This window comes from Ochotona curzoniae, unplaced genomic scaffold (assembly GCF_017591425.1).
Source record: "Ochotona curzoniae isolate NIBS_2020 unplaced genomic scaffold, NIBS_Ocur_1.0 scaffold_3890, whole genome shotgun sequence".
NCBI lineage: Eukaryota > Metazoa > Chordata > Mammalia > Lagomorpha > Ochotonidae > Ochotona > Ochotona curzoniae.
In genome coordinates, this window is record NW_024467115.1 from 664,522 (window position 1) to 687,154 (window position 22,633).

A 22,633-nucleotide genomic window follows, 5' to 3' on the forward strand; every position below is an offset into this window, starting at 1 on the left:
TAAATAAATCTTTAAAACCAATAATAGTGTCACAAAGTATACAGTGGCAGAGAAAATGATTATGTTAAGAGCTAAAGAACAAAATTATGACTGTTTCGCACCCACAATTTGAGCTTTTTCCTTTGATATTCATGGAGGTGGCCACATAATCAACTAAGAAAGTTGACACTCAGCTTTTGATATCCAGTAAGATGCTGGCAGAATCCACCGAGGAGGATTTGACGAAAAGCTCTTTAAGGAAGGCTAGCAACACAGCTGAGAAGCATCTTCTTGCCTTCCCTTAGGATTTCCTCTTTCTGTCTGGAAGGCAGGCATCAGAAAGCCCGAGCATGGAAACTATGAGCTATCAATGGCACAGTCCAACGACAGACTGACGCTGGCTGGCTGACCCCTCAGAGCTGCTCCATTACCTCTGCGCTGCCTGTCTCAGAGCCAGTCACGAACAATCTCCATGCTATTTGCGATTTTTGTTCCATGTGGCTGAATTTAATCTTAACCGATTTCATGGGGTAAAAAACTGTTGTACCTTCACAAATACTGTTTAAATTAATTTATACTCACATGTACATTTGTAAGCAGGAAAAAAATTATTCTAAGCAGCAAGTGGCTCTTGATTGTATTTTCTACATTTCTTAATGAGGACAGGTCAACCCTTTATAAGCTAAAAGTCTTATTAAAAATTGTCTTCTATAACCTCTAAAATGCAAATAAATACATCATGCCACCCATTAAATTACTTACCAATTTCGCTTTAATGGTACCAGAATCAACACTTTGACCAGTTTTCGCATGAAGCTGAAGCTGAATAGAATGCAACTGTAAAAGCTGATCATGGACTTCCTTCTCCAATACAACTTTCTCCGCTTGGGTTTCTGTCAGTTCAGATTTCAGATCCACCAACTGCGCCTTATAAACAATAATGAAAACATTAAGTATACTAAATTTTTTACTCAATTACTACTCAAGAATGATAACAGAGTATTTTTTAAATGAAAGCATAACCACCAGAATTCTATTATCTAACAAAGATACAGGACCTCTATCTAAACGAGTAGTCAATTGCATAAGAGAGATATTCAACAGCAAGAAAACTCTGTTACAAAGAGTATTCTCTACTGACACAGACTTACTTCCATTTTACTTGGCTTACTTGAAGTGTTTCTATTTCAATGTTATCTACAAAGTTGATGAAAATATACAAGTACTGGGGTGCTTCATCATCCTCAGAGATCATGTTATTGTGGTTCAGCAACACCAACAGCATTTTGGAGGAATGGCCAAAATGGTGTTCTGTCCTCTGTCCTCAGAATGCAAGCCCAGATCAGTCTAATGACTATCTTGTAAAGTTATTCCAAGTGCTAAACCATCAGCTACTGAGATTACAGTAAGCCAAAACATCCATGTTCATCATAGGTTTTCAAGTACAGCACAACAATGAGTCATCAGAACGCCCATTTGATGTGCAGGGTTTTTTTTTTTAAAGTTTACTTATTTATTTTGCTTATATGCAAAGCAAAACAGAAAAACTTTGATGTACTGGTTCACTATTCTAGTGCCTAAAACATCTGGGGCTGGGACTGGGCCAGGCCAAATCTGGGACCAGAAGCTCCCTCTGGATGTTCCAGGTAGGTAGCAGGAATCCAAAGACTTAGCATCACCTGTTGCTAAACTGTATATTAGTAGGAAGCTGGATCGGAAGAGGAAGAGGAGCTGGAACTCAATCATAGGTACTTTGATAGACTCTGGCATCCCAAGTAAGAGCCCAATCCATTGTGCCATAGGACTAGTACTGTAGTTCTGGGCCCGGCGGTATGGCCTAGAGGCTAAAGTCCTCACCTTGAACGCCCCGGGATCCCATATGGGCGCCGGTTCTAATCCTAGCAGTTCCACTTCCCATCCAGCTCCCCGCTTGTGGCCTGGGAAAGCAGTCGAGGACGGCCCAAAGCTTTGGGACCCTGCACCCACGTGGGATAACCGGAAGAAGTTTCTGGATCCTGTTTCGGATTGGCATAGCATCAGCCGTGACGCTCACTTGGGGAGCGAATCATCAGACCAAAGATCTTCCTCTCTGTCTCTCCTCCTCTCTGTATATCTCACTTTCCAATAAATAAATAAATCTCAAAAAAAAAAAAAAAAAAGACTAGTACTGTAGTTCTTCAAGTAACAGGAAAGCTATGATGGTACCTTAGCCTAACACTGTGCAGCAAAAATATCATAATCGTCACATACAGAACTTATTTTTTTCTAGAAGTTAGACTTTAAAAACAAAATAGATGGAGTAATTTTATAACATGTTCTATTCACCATATTCAAGGTATCATCATCTATGCATATAATCAACATAACAATTATGCAGGCATGACCTTTTTTTTTAAACAAATCCATTGTGTATATTTTCCTTACAGCACATTTTAATCAGGACCCGCCTTATGGCAGCTTCTTTGCCTTCACCAGATCAAGCTCAAGCCTAAGTTCTTCCTCCCTTCCGACCTCATAAAGCAAAAAGAAAGCAATCCACCAATAAGCAAAGAGCCTTCTCTCTCCTGTGGCTTTGGACTCCATTTACCTTAACAGGGAGACTGGGGTCACCATTTGACTTTGCATCCCCTTTGAAAGAAAGGTTTGCTTTGTTAAACTTACATTCCATTACACTCGCTTTCATTCTGCATTTGTCCTAATTGTTCTCTCATAATATTGCCTAATTCATTTTTCTATTTCTTATTTCTATTTAAGTTTCTCATATTACTTGTAAACTGGAAGTAAAATCCAAAAGTTTAGTTACATTCTCTTAAATCATTTTCATAAAAAATATTGGGCACGATGCACGCTTCATCAACAGGCATATTTAGTTGTGCTACTGTGACTTATCGTTTACACTACAAGTAACATGATGTTAATAAATAAGTACATCTTAATAAAGAGGCATAAATTTGACTTATTAATTTGGCAGATCAATATACAAATCAAAAATATTTATTCAAAATAGTCAAGGAAAACAGAACAAGGTGAATGTCTTTTGAAAGTTCAACTAGCTAATTTTCTGTCTGGAAGTATCAGCATCTCATATGGGCACTATTTTGTGTCCTGGCTGCACTGTTCTCCATCCAGCTCTTTGCTTATGGCTTGGGAAAGTCCTGGAGGGAGGATGGCCCAAGGCCTTGAGACCCTGTACCCATGTTGGAGACCTGGAAGAGGCCCCTGGCTTCGGACCTGCTTAGCTCCGGCTATTGCAGTCATTCAGGGAGTGAACCTGCAGATGGAAGATCTTTCTCTGTCTCTCACCTTCTCTCTGTAAATATACCTTTCTAATGAAAATAAATAAATCTTTTTATTAAAAAAGGAAGAAAGTGGTCTATTTGCCAGCATGTAATGCAGTGGGCTAAACTGCCATTTGTGATGCCAGTTTTGAGTTCCTACTGCTCCAGTTCCCATTTAGCTCTGCGAAAACAAAGCAGCAGAAGCTGGCCAAGTGCTTGGGCTTCTCATGGGAGACCCTGTTGAAGTTTCAGGCTCTCGCTTTGGTCTGGCCAAGCTCCGCCTGTTACATTCACTTGGCAAATGAACTAGCTGACAGAAGAGGATTCACACTCTATCTCTCTCTCTCCAACCCTGCAAATGGATAAATAAGCAAACAACCTTTTAAAAAAGGAAAATGACCTATTATAAATATGAACTTTTCCTTAAATAAAGTGATTTCTCAAAAAGTTGTTCAATGTAGCAGAAAATAAATTTAAAAAATATTTAGGAGCTGGCATTATAGTATAGAAGGTAAAAGCTGTCTGTGACACCCACATGCCATGCAGATACCAGCTCATGTCCTGGATGTTCAACTTGTGTTCCAGCTCCCTGCCAATGGCCTGGGAAAAGCAGCAGAAAGTGGCTCAAGTTGCTTGGGACCCCACCTCCAAGTGGGAGACCTGAAAAAAAAAACAGCTGACTTTGGTCCTGCACAATCCCAGCCATTAACAGCAATCTCCAGAGTGAACCAAGGGATAAAAGATCCTGTCTCTCTCTTTGTAACGCTTTCAAATAAATAAACCATTACAAATACAGGCATCAAAATTCAAGGTCCAATCTCACTTTTTTTATAACAGGCTAAGATTTCAAAACTGTTCTAAGTTTAGTAATATTGAAGTAACTGCTTATCTATAAGCAATTTACCTTCTCAGAAAAGTTATTGGTAAGTCTTATATTAAGGATAAAAACTGTATGTATTTTTATTTAATAGTTTACTCTTCTAAGATCATAGAGTTCTGGAACTAAAACAGATTTTAGATAATAGAAGTTATGATATTTAATATTAAAATGTTTAAGGTAAATCAAGACAGCTTTTATTTCTATGCATACCCATAGCACTTGAATTCAAATTCTTTTTTAAAGATTTTTTAACATTTTATTATTATTATCATTGTATGATGCAGTTCCATATTCCCTTATCCCCTCCCATATCATTAACTAACATATAGTTCTTCATACTCGGTCATATGTCTATCATTGCGGGCATGGACAATGGCAGAGAGTCCAGCATCCTATTGTCAAGATATAGTAAACAGTTTCATTGTAAGTCCATCTTTGTCTGGAAGCAGAAATGCATACTACATTGTATCCTCACATCTGGATGTTAGTCTCCCTTTCACAGCTACTGTACATCCCCTTAAATGAAAACTCATGATACACAATCAACAATAGAAAGAGAAATTCACAATGCATGAAGTTAAATAACATGTTACTAGATATGACAGTCTCCATTACATAGCTACTATACATCCCCTTCAGTGAAAAGCCACAAAACAAAATCAACATTAGGGAGAAAAAAGAAATTAACACCACCATGAAGTTAAATAACATGCTACTAAATGACTAACATGTAGCTGAAGAAATGAAAATCAAGAACCTTCTTGACGAAAATGGTGTTACTGTATGAGCTGAGTCACTGAATGATTTAATCAGAAGAAAGTATTTTGAAGAGATGAAACCAACAGAAAACAACAAAACCCATGTGATACAGTTTCCGCTGATCTTTGTTGGTGAAGTGTGTCTCCACCAGATAATAAACGGATGGGTTTATTTGTTTTTTTTTTTGTTCGTTTATCCAGTCTACTAATCTATGGTGTTTGATTGAGCTTAAGCCATTTACATTCAGAGTTTAATATGTATGGGTGGTACTTTGGTCCTGTCACTTCAGGAATGGGTTGTTCATTGGTTTAGTCTTCCGTTGTCTTTTTACTGGGATGTTCTTCCCATTTGCCTTTGGTTTTGGTAGGTGCTATTCTTCTCTGTCAAGAGAACAACTTGAAGTATCATTTGTAGGGCAGGTTTGAAAGAGGCAAATTCTTTTAACTTTTCTTTACTGGAAGTTACTGTCAAGTAGGTAGCCATAAGGAAATACTGGCTTCAATAGCCATGGTATATATGTTTAACTTATCAAGAATCTTCACACTACCACAAAGTAAGCATCTACCACCATATGGCAGGCACACATAGCCCATACGGTATCTAATTCTTATTATATTCTACTTTTATAAGTTAAGAAAACTGGAAAAATTAAATTTTCCAATGATCACACAGCTAGTAACTGTACTCAAAATCTGATCATTAAAAAAAAGAAACCTTAGGCATCTATCAACCCAATGTCTTAACCAGATTATACTGTAATTAATCAAGTTAAAAGAAAAAACAGTGGATTTGTTTTCAACTTTACTTACTTCAAAATGTCAGTCACAAAATGTTTTATAAAATAGTTAAAGCTATACTATGTACTTCATTTGGTTAACAATTTTTTTACTTTGTCATAACTAATCATGACATTTCTGAAAATTAAAACTATCAATAATATTCTTCCCCTAGAATTTACTAAAGAATTTCGTTCTAGGAGGGTCTCCAGGTCTTTACCCAAGCCACTGAATCTCCCACGGGAGGGTAAGGTAACGCTTTTCACAGTGTGGTCTCTAGATCACCGACAGCAGCAGAGATGGAGTCAGGAGACAAATCCAGACTCAACACATACAGCATAAAATAGAAATGAGGCAGTCCCAGGAATGAACAAACGAGGCAGTTTACTTGCACAACATTATATGAATACCATCACCATTCATTCATATTATCATTTATAACATTACTATTCTATTTCTTATCTCATACTTGCTTTCAAAACAACTTGTCCATCTTAATTCCTCACACAATTCTTACTGGATTCCACCCTGAAGCACCAAAGCAAACATCACTTGTGCTAATCAAAAATTATTACTATTCCAATTTGTTTAGACTTTAATGTTCTGCCTATATAATCTAAAAAGACACAACAGTTGCACATTTTTTTTCCAAACATAAACTTCATTTCTTTAACTGTGTTATGGATAAAAATGCTAATTATTTTAATGTAAGCTCTCCCTCAAACTAAACACCTCATGTTTTGGGGGAGCATCAAACCGAAACAAGAAATTTGTGAATATTAAGTTGCAAAGTAGAGAAGCTGAAAACACCTCATTAGTTAAATAACTCCTTTAACAAAATTTTTCAGGTTCTAAGGAGCAAAAATATAAAGTCCAATACAAAAAAATCTATATTTAAATGTGGAAACTGAGGTCAAAGAAAGTAAACTGCCCTGAATTACAAATTGCATGGGATTAAAATTCAGACTATTTTGGGTCAGAGTGGTGGCACAGCATTCTAATCCTTCACCTGTGGCACCAGCATCCCATATAGGTGCCAATTCTTATCCCACTTGCTCCTCTTCTGATCTAACTTCCTGATAATAGTCTGGGAAAACAGCAGAGTATGACTCTGGGCCTTGGGTCCCTGCATCCATATGGGAGACCTGGAAGAAGCTGGCTTTGGACTGGCTCAGCTCTGGCCTTGCCACTGTAGCCATGTGGGGAGTGAATCATCAGATGGAAGATTCTCTCTCTTTTCCACCTTCTCCCCCTCTCTCATTCTCCTTCTCCTGCTATCCAGAATTCTAACTTTAAAGCAAAAATAAGTAAATCTTAAAAAAAAATCAGATCATCTGACATCCTTCATTATTCTAGAAACACAGAGGGAAGTAGGAAATATGGTGAGAAAACGTTCCACAAGCTCCAAATGAAATCACATTCCCAAATCTCACTAAGTATTCTATAAACAAAATTCTGAATCCACTGTTGCTACATCCCACACACATATACAAGCAAGCACTAGAATTTCTGTACACATGGAGGTATGAAAATCCAGAATCACATGCAGACAAAACCCTATGGATGACAGTTAATGTCTTGGTTGCTCCACTTCTGATTTCAGCTCCCTGCTAATTCACCTGGGAGAGCAGAAGATGGCACATGCGTGTGGGCCCCTGCTACCTGTGTGGGAGACAGATACAGGTGAACTTCCAGACTGCTGGCTTTGGCCTGGCCCAGCCCTAGTGGCCTTTTAGGAAGTGACTTGGCATTCTTGCCAATTTCTCTCTCTCTCTCTCTCTCTCTCTCACTCTGCCTTCCAAATAATTTTATTTTTAAAAATATATAATTATTTGGGCTTTCTTCCCTGCCTCAAAACAGATTACAAGCATAGGTGATCATCTTCCCCCCTTCCGCATGTCCTCCTCTTATTATTTATACCCAAATTGTTACTGTGCCATAATCATTCATTTCATTGTTACAGGCTTAACTTTTTGATATATAAAAGCATCATGATATTATAAATGTAGGGAAAAAAAAGAAAACAGAGTAATGTAATGGAAAAAATGTTATTAAAATGGGAATTTCACTATTATTCAGGAGTAAAGATAAATGCAGTATACATCTGTTATTTCCCAGTACACTTATCTCCCTAATCATTTATAGGTTTTTTTCTTTAAGATTTATTTATCTATTGGAAAGTCAGATATACAGAGAGGAGGAAAGACAGAGAGGAAGATCTTCCATCCGATGATTCACTCCCCAAGTAAGTGCAATGGCCGATGCTATGCCAATCCAAAGCCAGAATCCAAACTTCTTCCAGGTCTCCCATGGGGGTGCAGGGTCCCAAAGCTTTGGGCTGTCCTCGACTGCTTTCCCAGGCCACAAGCAGGGAGCTGGATGGGAAGTGGAGCTGCCGGGATTAGAACCGGCAGCCATATGGGATCCCGGTGCATTAAAGGCGAGGACTTTAGCCGCTAGGCCACGCTGCCAGGCCCCGTTTATAGGTTTTGTGTGTATGTTTTGTATATTAGTTGTCACATATCAGAGACAACACATATTCGTCTTTTTGGGGACATGCTCATTTCATGAAGTACATGGTTTCTGGCTGGGTCCATTTAGTTGCAAAAGGTTAAGATTTCATTCTTTTTAAAGGCTGAATAGTACCCAATGGGGTAAAGGTACCACCTTTTCTGTACCCGTGCATCTGCTGACAGGCATCTGGGTTTTTTCCATGCCTTAGCTACCGTGAATTGAGCTAAGAAACATGGGGTTTCAGGCACCTTTCTTCTATGTAGATTTCACTTTCTTTGGATCCATTCCCAGGAGTGGGATGGCTGGATCTATCTTCAGCTGTCTGAGCAATCTCCATACTGACCATTGAACTGGTTGCACTAGTTGACATTACTACCAACAAAAGATGAAGGGTACCCACCCCTACCCCCATCCTTGCCAGCAATTATTGTCTGTTGATTTCTGTGTACAGACCATTCTCACTAGAGTAGGTGAATTCCTATTTAGCTTTAACATGCATTCCTAGTTGCTACAGAACTTGAACATTTTTTCGTATGTCCATTAGCCCTTTGAATTTCACTGTCTGAAAAATATCTATCCATATCCTTTGTCCATTTCCTAACCGGGCTTCTTATTCTGCTATTGTTAAGTTTCTGGAGTTCCTTTTGCGAATATTTATAAGAAATTTTCCCATTCTGTTAGTTGTCTCTTGCAATACAGAAGCTTCTCAGCTTGATACAGTCTTATTGGTTTATTTTTGCTTTAATTGTGTTGAAGTCTTTTCTAGGAACTCTTTGCCTATGTCTTATAGAGTGTTCCCAATGTTTCTCTCTTATAATGTGATGGCATCAGGTCATACTTTAGATCCTCCATCCATTTAGAGTTGATTTTTATATAGAGTGAAAGGTAGAGCCTTGTTTCTTACTTTTGTAGGGATACATCCAATTTTCTCAAAACTGTTTATTAAAGAGACTATCCTTTTCCCTGGTTTGATTTCAGTTGTTTGTCAAAAATCAGTTATAAACATGTGGGTTGACTTCTGGGATTTCTATTGTGTTTCACTGATCTTTAGGTCTGGTTTTGTGCCAGTACCCAATGTTCTGATTATCACTGCTATGCAAGATGTCTTGAAGTCTGGTATTATGATATTTCCATTTATTTTTATTATTAAAGACTGCTTTAGCTATGCGAGGTCTCCTGTATTTCCACTTCAATTTTACCATCATTTTTTCTAGCTCTAAGAAGAACATCTTTGAAATTCTGATTGGAATTACACTGAATGTATTACTTTGGTAGTATACACATTTTGATAATGTTGATTCTATTAACTCAAAAGCATGTCAGATTTTTCCTTGATTTTATAGTTTCTCCTGTTTGTTTCTTTAATGTTTTGTAGTTCTCATCATAGAGATTCTGCACAGCCTTGGTTAAGTTTGTTTCAAGGTATCTGAGGGGGTTTTGTTTTGTTTTATTTGTTTTTTGCTGTTATTGTGGATAGGATTGACATTATAAGCTCTTTCTCATCTTCTAGGTCTCCCACATGAGTAGGATTTGTGGCATTTTCTGCTGATTTCACCAGGTCATCAGCATCGATTTGGATCAGGAATGGAGCAGCTGGGACTCAAATTGGCACCCATATGGGATGCTGGCAGCAGAGATGGCAAGTTTACCTGCTATGTCACTTTGGCCCCTGTACTTTCTTCTTCTTTTTTTTTTTTTTAAGTGTATGTACAATGGATCTTCAGAGAATCATGATGGTGGAATAGGGTAAGGACATGTTTAGACAGAAATACTAGCCAGTGTGAAATAGAGAGGGCACATTCCAGGAAATAGGAAAGGACATAACAACAGCAGAGGGGGTACCTAAAGACTGACAGACACAGGAAAACAGCAGACATAACAGTGTGGTGTTGCAGTGACTGATACTCCAGCACCAGCAGCTGGAACTCCACCAGCAACAAGGTGGGAAGAGATGTTCACCAGGGAGCTCAGGAGGTGAACCCAGACAAAGAACTGCACGTCCTGCTGGTCTGTTTTGATTTGACCAGGAGCAGAGACAGAGCAGCAGATCCCAGACAGGTGGTGCGGGAACAGGATGGATTTCACAGCCCAGTGTGCCTCCCTAGAGCTGAACTGGGAGCCATTTTGTTTAAGGAGGCAAAGACTAGGGAAAGGACCGAGCATGCACTGAGCTGGCAGTGAACTCATTTCTTCTCATACAACAATGTGGCATCCCACAGGTTCCATGCAGGATAGGTCTAGGCTGCTCCCACACTTGACAGCCAACACATCAAGAATTCTAGTAGTGGCATATCAAGTGCCATTACATGTATAGTGTGGCAAAGGCTTTGAGACTGCAGGGGACAACAGTGAGCTGGGCATGCACTAAGCTGGGACTGAACTCACTGAGATCAAAGCATTGCACTGGTCCCACAGAGAAATTAATACCAACTCTGGCATCATATGGGTCAAAATAGGTCCACAACCTAACAGCCAACAGATTCCGGCAAGATCAGCACCAACAACAACCTAGCTATACAGGACACCTGGTGTGTCCCTAATCCTGGGACCTACTCCAACCAGAAGTGGGAGAAAGGTTATACAGACAAAGGTGCAGCCTCACCATGGCATCACAGGAGGTGGAGAGTGGTGAGCAAGGACCTGGGGATACGGAGACCATGCTCGAAATCTTAACAAAAGAACCCAGACCTGGAACTTGCTGGACGGAGTGGCACAAGTGACTGCAAACAAAGAGCCACGTACCAACTGCAATAAGTAAAATCAAATTGTAGACGTGTGGATGACAGAGATTAGAAATTTGCCACAAGGAGAAGAACCTGCTAACTAGAAGTACAATGACCAAGAGCAAAACAAGAGACAAAGGCACAACAAATATTACTGAAGACTCCCCTGCAAAGGAGCAAAACCCTTTGCCAGCCTCAGAGTTAATTGAAGAAGACATCAAGAAAATGGGAATATAGAATTCAAAACACTTGTTATAAAGCTTCTTATCAACAATAAGAAGCACATAAAGGAGGCATTCAAGGAAATCAATGAATATATCACACTGGAAATGAATCAAATAAAAGCTGATATATCAGAAATGAAGAGTACAGTAGAGCAAATTAAAGGTACAGTGGAGAGTCTCCAAAATAGAATGAATGAAGCAGAGGAAAGAATCTCAGAATTGGAAGATATTTCCTGTCACAAGGGGGAAACAAACAAAAAGCTAGAAGCAGAGCTGGTCAAGCTAAAAAAAGTATTCAAGAATTGAAAGACACTATTAAGAGGCCAAATATAAGAGTTATGGGAGTCCCAGGAGGGGCAGGAAGGAGAAACTAGGATTAAAGGTGTAGTCAATGAAATAATTAGGGAAAATTTTCCCTAATCTGAGAAAGAATTAGGAAACAAAATCTGGGAGGGGCACAGAACTCCCAACAGGCTTGATCAAAAGCAATCTTCACCAAGACACATGATCATCAAGCTCTCTTCCATAGAACAAAAGGAAAAGATCCTTAAATGTGCATGTAAAAAACACCAACTGACATATAAAGGAATGCCAATTAAACTTACAGGAGATCTCTCACAGGAAATGCTACAGGCAAGAAGAAAATGGAGTGACATATTCCAGATTCTAAAAGAAAAAAATGTTCAGCCCAGGATAAGGTACCCAGCAAAACTTTCCTTTGTCTTTAAAAATGAAATAAAATTCTTCCACAGTAAAGAAAAGTTAAAAGAATATGCCTCTCCAAACCTGCCCTACAAAGGATACTTAAAGATGTTCTCTTGACAGAAAAGAGGAATAGCACCCAAGGCAAATACGAAGAACATCCCAGTAAAATAACAACAGAAGGCTAAATCAATGAACAACCCATTGGTAAATGACAGGACAAAATTACCACCTACTTATATTAACCCTGAATGCAAATGGCTTAAACTCATCAATCAAATGGCATGGGTTAGCACATTGGATTGAAAAGCCCATCTATTTGTTTCCTACAGGAGACATAGCTCACCAACAAAGATCAGCGGAAACTGTAGATCATTGACTTTGACTGTTTTTTTTTTTTTAGTTTCATCTCTTCAAAACTTTTTTTTTCTCATAAAATTCTTCAATGATTGATAGATCATGCAATACCATCATTATCTTCAAGAAGGTTCTTGATTTTCTTTTTCATTTCTTCAGTGACACATTATTTAGTACCATGTTATTTAACTTCATGGTGTTGTTAATTTCTTTTTTTTTCTTCCTGTTGTTGATTTTGTATTGTGACTTTTCATTTAAAGGGATGTATAGTACCTGTGTAATGGAGACTATCATATCCAGATGTGAGGATATAATACAGTATGCATCTCTACTTCCAAAGATGAACTCCCAATGAACCTGTTTACTATATCTTGACAATAGGATCTGGACTCTCTGCCGTCGTCCATGCCCGCAATGATGTACATGATGTTTATGAAGAACCATACTATAGTAACAACATAGGGGCACTCAGTGAAGGGGGAGGGGAAGGGAAACCCCAGGGCCTATGGAACTGTATGATAAAATGATAATAATAATAATAAAAAGAAGTAAAATGTATTTTTAAAAAGTGCTTGTCAAAGCACTGGATAGCCCTTGGGCCTGTCAACCACATGGGAGACCCAAAAGAAGCTCCTGACTCCTGCCCCACCTCCAGTCACTACTGCCATTTGGGAATTGAACTAGCAAACACATGATTTCTCTTTGTAAATCTGCCTTCCAAATCAAAATAAATACTTTAAATTTTTTTCTTTCAAAAAAGGTGCATAAAAGGTAATTATTGCAATAAAATGAAAATGACACACTTAAATGTAAACACATATTAGTTCTCCTAGTAATTATGTCATTTAAATCAATATCTAAAATTCATCATTTCTAGCTAATTTCCAAAAGGCTTTAAAACTCTCCAGAAAACTAAAAATTCTTTTTTAGATTGATGATGTATTTATTTTTATTGGAAAGGCAGATTTACAGAGAGGAGGAGAGATAGAGAGAGATCTTCCATCTGGTGATTCTTTCCTGAAGTGACCAAAGTGGCTGGAGCTCCACTGATCTGAAGCCAGAAGCCAGAAGCTTCTTCCAGGTCTCCCTTGAGGGTGCAGGGTCCCAAGGCTTTGGCCTTCCTCTACTGCTTTCCCAGGCCACAAGCAGGGAACCAGAAGGGAAATGGAGCAGTTGGGACACAAACTGGTGCTCATTTGCAATCCTAGCACATTCAAAACAAGGATTTAGCTAGTGAGCTCTTACACCAGGCCCAAAAATTGTAAAAATTCTAGTGACAGAATATCAATATAAAAATGGCAAAGTATCAGTATTACAGCTTATTAAACTTAACACTGAGGTTCCTATTAAGAAGAGAATCTTTCAGATTTAATAATTTTCCTTTTTGCCTTCAAGAAAGCAACATATTTTTTAAAAATCACAATACCATTCTTTTTCTTAGAATTAAACTTTTGAATAATTTACCATAGGGATCCTTGCACAAGGAATCTTAACCCACCTGGCTACACAAGCAGAGCCACTTTCACAGGGCCTTTTTCTTTGACACAGTGAAGGGACAATGTAACCACAGACACTGTCTCGAGGCACTGCTCCTCTTCTTCATGACATCATTCCATTTAACCTACTCATTTTATGAAGTGCCATCCTCTCCTTGCCTGTCCCCTGTACCAGAGGTAGTCAGCACTGTTCCATTATGAAAATCAGAGAAAGCTAATGAACCCTATTCTAAACACAGGTCTGTACCCAAACAGAAAATATATTCAAAGGTCATGTGCGTTAAAGCTCCATAATCCCATGATAAGAAACAACACTCGTCCTTATTCCGAGTCAGTGTGCCGTCAGATTAGGAAAGTCCTATGAGGCAACCACCTTAGCTCAGCTGTCACCTCAGTCACACTGACCACTCATTTCATATTACTATTTTTTCCAAGCTGTTCTGGAATCTAGACAAGAAAATATTTTTATATTCAGTCTTCTACACCACTACCCATTACCCATACATTTCCTCAACAAGGACTTACAGAACACCAAGTATCTGCTGAACAATAAGCTGGACACTAAGGACCCATGGGTGAACAGAATAAATGAGGATTCCGACCACGGCAGCTCATAAAGAAAATGGACTACATACACAGAGTAGCTCTGATCATGCACGAGGCACTACTTTAAACACAGTCAGATCTGAAATGTCTTAAGCTTCATAATAATCCTCTGAGAGACACCTTTATTCTTCTAGATGAAGAAACTGAAGCACAGAACAGTCAGGCTACTTCTCAAAGGTCAGTACAAAGACAGCTAATATATAATTACAGACTCTAATAAGCCACGTGGATGAAACTAAAGAAAAACAGAATTTGCAGGCTGGGAAGCTACGGTTCTTCTTTTTTTGTTCTTACCAAAACAGTAGTATCTGAAGTCTACAAGACTATCTCAAAATATTCTCAAGGTCAAAATAGTTCTCTTTTTTTTCTTTTTTGAAGATTTATTTATTTTTATTAGAAAGAAAGACCTACAAAGAGAAGGACATACATACAGACAAAAATCTTCCATCCTCTGGCTCACTCCCCAAATAACCAAAACGGCCAGAGCTGAGCTGATTTGAAGCCAGGAGCCAAGAGCCTCCCCTGGGTCTCCTGTGTAGATTCAGGATCCCAAGAACTTGGGCCATCCTTTGCTGCTTTCTCAGGCCATCAGCAGGGAGCCTGAGTAGAAGTGGGGAAGCCAGGCCAGAAATCGATGCCCATATGGGAAGCTGGTGCTGAAAGGTGGAGGATTAGGCTGCTATGCCATGGAGCTGGCCCCAAAACTGTCATCAAAATAATAAATCATTTCTTGCCTTTTTCACTGCATTGGCGTTTGTAATAAAGATGCAAAAGCAATGACAAATACAATGTTGGCATTTCACTTGGAGTCAATGCAGCAGCAACCAACTGCACCAGGAGTCACTGTGTTCTTCACTGCCACACATACTCACAATCAAAGAAGATTTAATTAAGAATGTCCTTCAAAGCACTAGCAATGGTTAATTTTTATTTTTTTAAGATTTATTTTTATTATTATTTTTTCATTGGAAAGACGGATATACAGAGAGGAGAGACAGAGAGGAAGATCTTCCATCCGATGATTCACTCCCCAAGTGAGCCGCAACAGGCCGATACTATGCCAATCCGAAGCCAGGAGCCTCTTCCGGGTCTCCCACGCGGGTGCAGGATCCCAAAGCTTTGGGCCGTCCTCGACTGCTTTCCCAGGCCACAGGCAGGGAGCTGGAAGGGAAGAGGGGCTGCCGGGATAGAACCGGCGCCCATATGGGATCCCGGGCGTGCAAGGCGAGGACCTTAACCACTTGTGCCACCGTGCCGGGCCCACAATGATTAATTTTTAAAAACCTCATTCCTTAAGTACATGCCTTTCTATTATTCTATGTGATGAACTGAGAAGTGTGCATAAAGCATTTATATTGTCTTAAGGAAAAGACCCTTATACAATTGCTTGAATTGCAAGCTGCTATTTCTTTTTTTAATAGCAGAATGTCATTTTTTTATTTGAAAGCAAGACAGACTGTTGTTAGGTTACTATTTGGATTACAATATTTGGCATACATTTTCCAGAGAAAGAACAAAGTGAACCTGTTACTTCAAGACACGGTGACAGCATTGGTTGCCAATTATAAAAATCTGTGCTGAGAACTTTGGAAAATTAGAATTTATTAACAGTAGTTTGACAACTTCCCAACACTTAATGATTTGTCTGGTAAGATTAGAGACACTGAAAATTTTTAATTATTTTTATTTATTTTATAATTTAATTTTTTTTTAATTTGAAAGGCAGAGACAATGACACAGAAAGAGCTTCTACCTGCTGGTTTATAGCCCAAGTTGAGCAAGCAAAGGGACCCAGAGTGCAGCCTGGTCTCCCACATGACTGGCACAGACTCAAGTGAGTTATCTGTTAGTTTCCAGAATACACATTAGGAAACTGAATCTGAAACAGAGTTGCCACGAGTCAGACCAGGCACTTTGATGTGGAATAGGGATACCCCAAGTGGTAAGTGATTTGTTTTTTGGTTGGCTAGCTTTTTTTGGTGACTTACTTATTTACATAGTTACAAAGAGAGCGCGAGACAGAGGGATCCTCCATCTGCCAATTCAATTCCTATGCAACCACAACAGCTGGGGCAGAGGCAGGCTACAAGGCTAGGGCTGGAGGATATGAAATGGAAAGCAACAGGTAAATCTAAAATGCACCTCTGAAGGTGAAAGTGGCTGGCTATAATCCTCAAAATGCAGTTCCAAACAAAATAAAATGTTTCCGTTTAATGTCAAAGAACCTAGCTGCTCTGTGATCAACCTAGAGGTGGGTGAGAAGACAATCCACTTACTGAAATATTTTAGAGATGTCCCAAGTGCATTAAAATCTATACTCAAGGGCTTGGCACTGTGGCCTGACAAGCTACTCCTGCATATTCAAGCACCAGGATCCCGTATAGATGCTGGTTCACGTCCTGACTGCTCCACTTTCCATTCAGCTCCTGCCTGTGGCTTGGGGGAGATGGCCCAAAGCCTTGGAAGACAGCAAACATAGTGGTGACCAAGAGGAGGCTGCTGGCTCCTGGCTTCAGATTGGCTCAGCTCTGATTGTTGTGGCCTTTTGGGGAGTAAAACCAGTAGAGAGAAGACTTCTCTCCCTCTCCTTCTCTCTATAAATTTGTATTTTCAATAAAAATAAATAGCTCACTTAAAAAAACCATTATAATGAAATCCATACGCAAGCTGGCACACTGGGACAGCAAGCTAATCCTCAGCCTGAAGTGCCAGCACCCCACATGAATAGGGTTTCAATACCTGCTTGCTCCACTTGTAATCCAGCTCCTTGCTAATGGCTTGGGAATGCAGCAAAAAATGCGCCAATGCCTTGGGCCCTTGCACCAACTTGGGAGATCTAGAAGAAACTCCTGGTTCCCAGCTTTGGGTTAGCTCAGCTCTGTTCCTCTGTAGCTATTTGGAGAGGAAATCAGCTGATAGAAGATCTGTCTCTGCCTCTCCCTCTTTCTCCTTGGAACTCCGACTTTCAAATGAAAATAAACAAATCTTAAAAAAAAATTAACCAGAAAACAAAAAGCAATTTTTAAGAATCTATAATCAGTACTCATAAATGTACAACAACGCTTAAACATTTTCTTAAAATGGAAAATGAAAATTTTAATTGACAGATGAAATATGTTTTAAAAAGTGAAATATTAACTCATGAATCATATGCTTATGAATTACATACCAATGGATACCAATGGAATCAATGAACCTGCTGATTTAGTCATTCAACATGACAGGTGTTGTTTCAGAGCCAGTGGATAAAGAATCAACAAAACAGCATCCTTGCTCTCATGAAATCTATATTACAGTGATTACAGTAACCTATGAGAATTCATGGCAGAACACTATAGAAGGTTAGAATAATTCATCCATTCAAATAAGCTCCTTGAGTATATACTGAGTACCAGGATCTGAGAACAGAAAGATGAATAAGACAGAGACTCTTCTTAAGAAACTCATTGTTCATTGTAAAGAGATAAAACTACATTTCAAAATATGATGTAAAGTGTGCCAGGCACGATGTGTGAGTTCTCAATTTAAAACAAGGTAAAGAGAGGTAATCAAAGAGAAATTAACCCCTAGTGTTAAGCAGAGACTGGCTAATTAACAGAGCCAGTAATGGGAAAGGTGCAATATATGAAAACTCCCAGCAAGACACTCAGGGATTCAAGGAGGTCAGAAGGGTTAGTATTTGATGTGTAAGTTCCAACTTTCCAATTTTAAAAAGGGGCCAAAGACCAATGCTGTAACCCACATGTAAGCTGAACTGATACATGGCATCAAAGACATGAGTCTCAATATTCAATCCGGTTTGGGAGCACTGAAGAGGGAAACAACCATTCCTTACAAATCAAAATGGGATCGCCAAGGGCTAACGCCAGCTCCTAAGCTGACTTTCACAAGTACCTGATGCTTGCATCACTAAGTACTGCCCAATCTCAAGATTACATTCTAGAGATAGATAGATGTGCCAACCACTAATTGTAAGAATACTTCTATAAGTTTGTGAAAAAATAATGCATGAGTATACTTCATGCAAAATTTTCTTGAAATCCACAAAAGATATATTTAAAATGTACATGGAAATGCAACAGAAGAATGGTCTCAAGAAGAAACAATTACGACATTATTCTAGGAATATGCAAAAAACAATGAGGACCTTAACTGTGCACAAGACCTGAAATTCACCTCATTAATAATCTTTCCCTCCAAACCTGTTTCTATTCCTATTTCTTTACTGCAGTGAATGACAGGGCTAGTCAGCTACACTGTCTTGAGAATTACTGCAAAGTTGCTCATTCAAGCAGGTTTATATTCTCTTACAATTAGGATGCCGGAAGTTTGATAAGGCTTGTTCCTTCTGGAGACTTTATCTCAGACTCTCCCCTAGTTCCTGGTGGTTGTACGCAATGCCTGACTGATAGACATGTTGCTTGCAATCTGTGTTTGCCTTCATAGAGCCACTCCCGTTTCTGTGTGCCCTTCTCTGTTATCAGGGTACACTCCTTGGATTTAGGGCTCACACTAATCCACTATGATCCTATCTCCGGACAGAAATTATATCTGCAAAGATCCTTTTTTTGAATAAAGATTTATTTTATTTCTATTACAAAGTCAGATATACAGAGAGGAGCAGAGACAGAGGGGAAGATCTTCCATCTGATGATTCACTCCCCAAGTGAGTGTAACGGCCGGTGCTGCGCCGATCCAAAGCCAGGATCCAGGAACTTCTTCCAGGTCTCCCATGTGGGTGCAGGGTCCCAAGGCTTTGGGCCATCCTCAACTGCTTTCCCAGGCCACAGGCAGGGAGCTGGATGGAAAGTGGAGCTGCTGGGATTAGAACCAGTGCCCATATGGGATCCCAGGGAGTTCAAGGCGAGGACTTTGGCCACTGGGCCAAGTCACTGGGCCCTAAAGATCCTACTTTTTAAAATAAATTCACTGGCTGAGGCTCTAGGCAGACACACTTTTGGAGCAACACCGCTGACCCATCTCTCAGTATCATCCATTTCCCATAGAGAAATGCCATGTTGTCCTTACCTCCCCTCTCCTTCACACTCTGCCACGTCATAACGCATCCTGCCATTCATCTCCTTTTCTTCATCCCAACTCTAATTTTCATTTCTGTAACACTCTTGACTGCATAACAGACTCCTGTGCTACAGCCCTGGATGAACCAAATTACTACTGCCATCACTGTCTATATCTACATGCAAATAGTACTGGAGACAGTCACAAAGCAGGACAGACTGGTTATCCCATACACTTGAACTCATTACGCCATAAAGTTTATGACCCCAAGCAGGTCTGCAACACTGGCTGGCAGCCTTATTCTTGCAGGCACCTGTCTGTCCCACTCTCCTGCAACTCCTTCAAATCTCTTCCTCTCGCCTTCAGACCTATCACCCACTTTCTGTAGTTTACCAGGGATCTATTCTACAGAAAACAAAAGTCATTATGAACAACTTTGACCAACTCCCTCTTCTGCTCTTTTCTCCTTCCTAAACAGAGCAGCTCTTCTTTCAGTATGTCATTCCCTGTATCTGTACTAGACAGCCTATGTTCACTCACACACGTAATAATGTCAGTGACTTTTCTTTTTGTAGAATATTCAGTTTTCCCTCAATATGATATTTCTTACTGACATAGAATCACACTTTCACTTTCTGCTTGCTATTGGCTTCACCCCCCACCCCCATCCCACATCAATGTACGTGCAAAGATTGATTTCTCTAGCTCTGTAGCCTTGGGTCCCTCACTTAATGCCATAATGGCCATCCTAATAAGCCTATCTCACAGCTTTACTGAATTAGGTGAATTAACATAAGGGGGTCTTCATGGTGCCATGCACTTGGTGTACAAGGTTATGTCCCCTCCTGTGAAATCAGCATCGCACATGGGTGCAAGTTTGAGTTCTGGTCTCGCCATTTTCAATCCAGCTCCCTGCTGATGGGAAAGCAGTGGAGGAGGGCCTAAGTTTGGTTCCCTGCCCCCATGCAGGAGAGCCAGAAGAAAACTGTGGCTGCTGGTGGGTGGACTCAGCTCTAGCCACTGGGGCCATATGAGAGTAAAGCAGCAGATAAAAGATCTCTAGCTCTCTTCTCTCTAATCCTTTCAAATAAACTCTGCCATTCAAATAAAAGAAGTAAGTCTTATAAGAAAAAAAAAAAAAAAAGAGGGAACTTAAAAAAGTTCATGCCAAATACATATTACAAAACAATTTATCCTGGGTTTCAAAACATTTTTGCACAAAAAGAAACTATGCAGGTTTTTTTTAGCATGTTTGAATAGGATCTTGCCTGAGGCGCTAAGAAGGATAAGACGGTATAAGGAATCCTTATCAGATCAATATGAACTCCATTAAAACCAAAACATAAGTATGAAACTGATGGTGAACTGAAGTTTAGGCAGAAGCTCAGTACCTTCAATATTTTAGAAAAAGCTTATTGGGACAATGCAAAGAAATCTTCAGTCTTCAAATGAATAACTACTTTTAAGAAGGGACAGTGTTGGGGGCCAGTGCAGTGGCATAGCAAACTGACCCTGCACCTGCAGTGCCAATATCCCAAACCAGGTGCCAGTTCAGGTCTTGGTTGCTCCACTTCTAATCCAGCTTCCTGCAAATGGTCTGGGAAGGCAGCAGAGCATTTTTCTTGTTGGCCTTCTGGAGCTCAAAGAACAAAAATATCTGTTTATTAGGAAAGTTAACCAAAACTTCAGCAGCAAAATGCCTAGGAAAAGTTCATCAGAGAGTCTTTCTCCACTGAAATAGTACTTTTACTCAATCCACTTTTATCAAACAAGAATTCTGAGAGTTTTAGTGAGAACTCATTAAACATCTACCTTTCAGTTCTTATTTGGTGCCTTCTGATATTTCCTCATCTCACAAATTCTTCAAAGAGGGCTGGCACTGTGGCACTGCATGTAAAGCCACCAGCTGCCACACCAGCATCTGACATGGGCGACAACAACAGGCAACATTTAGAGTCCCACTTGCTCCACTTCTGATCCTGCTCCACGCTAACGCACCTGAGAAAGCAGTGGAAGATGGCGCAAGTGCCTGGGCCACTGCATACACATGGAAGCAGATCCTGGATCCCGCTTTGACTAGTATAGGTTACTGAAAAAACTAGGAGAATGGACCAGTGGATGGAAGGTATCTCTTTCTCTCATAACTCTGCCTTTTCTTCAGTTAGTAAGGAAAAAGAGAAGGTTGCACTGATATGCTGAAATTCCTGAATCCTCAATTCTTTGGGAATGGACTAAATGGCATCACTGCATCCAAAATCAGCATGAAGTTGATGGCATTCACATTCAGAAATAAAGGTTACATTTTATACTTCTCAATTTTAATTTCATTTTCCTTGAAGTTTATGAAGTCCCTATATACGTAAAAGACTTAAAGCAGAGCGCATCCACAATAATTGATCAGTAAGGTTAAGCAATGCCAGTAACAGCATCTTGTGTTCATCCACCTATCCTGACGTCAAGACTGACCCCTTCTAGCTCTCCTGACTTTCCTTCTCCAAACCTACATTTTGCTAATTTTTATGTCTCACGACTCTCTTCTTCTGAACACATTCCTCATCTCTATACCTTTACTTCACACTATTATATCACACAGATCACAAAAACCTCCTAAATAATTTCTGCATTTGTTCTTGCTACTATGACATTTTCTCTCTCTGACATAGACAAAGTATATTAATCCAACCACATATCTCAGGTTAACTAGTTTAAGATGCTTTCCATTGTTAGGATAAAGCCTCAAAGCTAACACATCTTCTACATAACTGCACAGTTTTGATCCCGACTCACTTGCTCACAATTATCTAGAATTCAAGGCTTTTGCTCTCTGCTCTCAAAATACCTCCCAACATCCTCCGGTGCTTCCAACACTCCAAGCTTCTGTGCACCACATGTGCTCTCCCTGTTCCAGTCCCTCGGAGTACAGGGAACAGACGATGTTCCTGTTAGTTCAGTGTAACTTCCTCAGAGAAGCCTTCCTTGACACCCGAGAAGAGACCCTCATTACTGATGCACCTTTAGTAGCATTCATCAAGGTTATGATTTATTTACATCATTATTTCCCTACCAAATCCCCCAAGCCGAATCCAAGTTCCTTTTTACAGCAAGGACTATGTCCTTTTTTGCATTCCATGGTATCTCATGTGCCCAATACACCATATACTGGATCAATACTAGATTTTAACTTCACTGTTTGAAAAACAGTCTGTTCAAAAATAACACAGGGCCCGGCAGCATGGCCTAGCAGCTAAAGTCCTTGCCCTGAACGTGCTAGGATCCCAAATGCGTGCAGGTTCTAATCCTGGCAGCTCCACTTCCCATCC

At 39.7% G+C, this 22,633-nt stretch overlaps 1 protein-coding gene across 2 annotated transcripts in view; it reads right to left on the reverse strand.

The window, feature by feature from the left end:
* Positions 1-22,633, reverse strand: part of GOPC (golgi associated PDZ and coiled-coil motif containing) — a 44,874-nt gene that overhangs the window by 17,645 nt on the left and 4,596 nt on the right. For both annotated transcript variants that reach the window (XM_040965579.1, XM_040965577.1), the window contains exon 2: positions 742-906. In XM_040965579.1, coding sequence (XP_040821513.1) covers positions 742-906 — 165 coding nt within the window. The remainder of the gene's footprint in view (positions 1-741; positions 907-22,633) is intronic.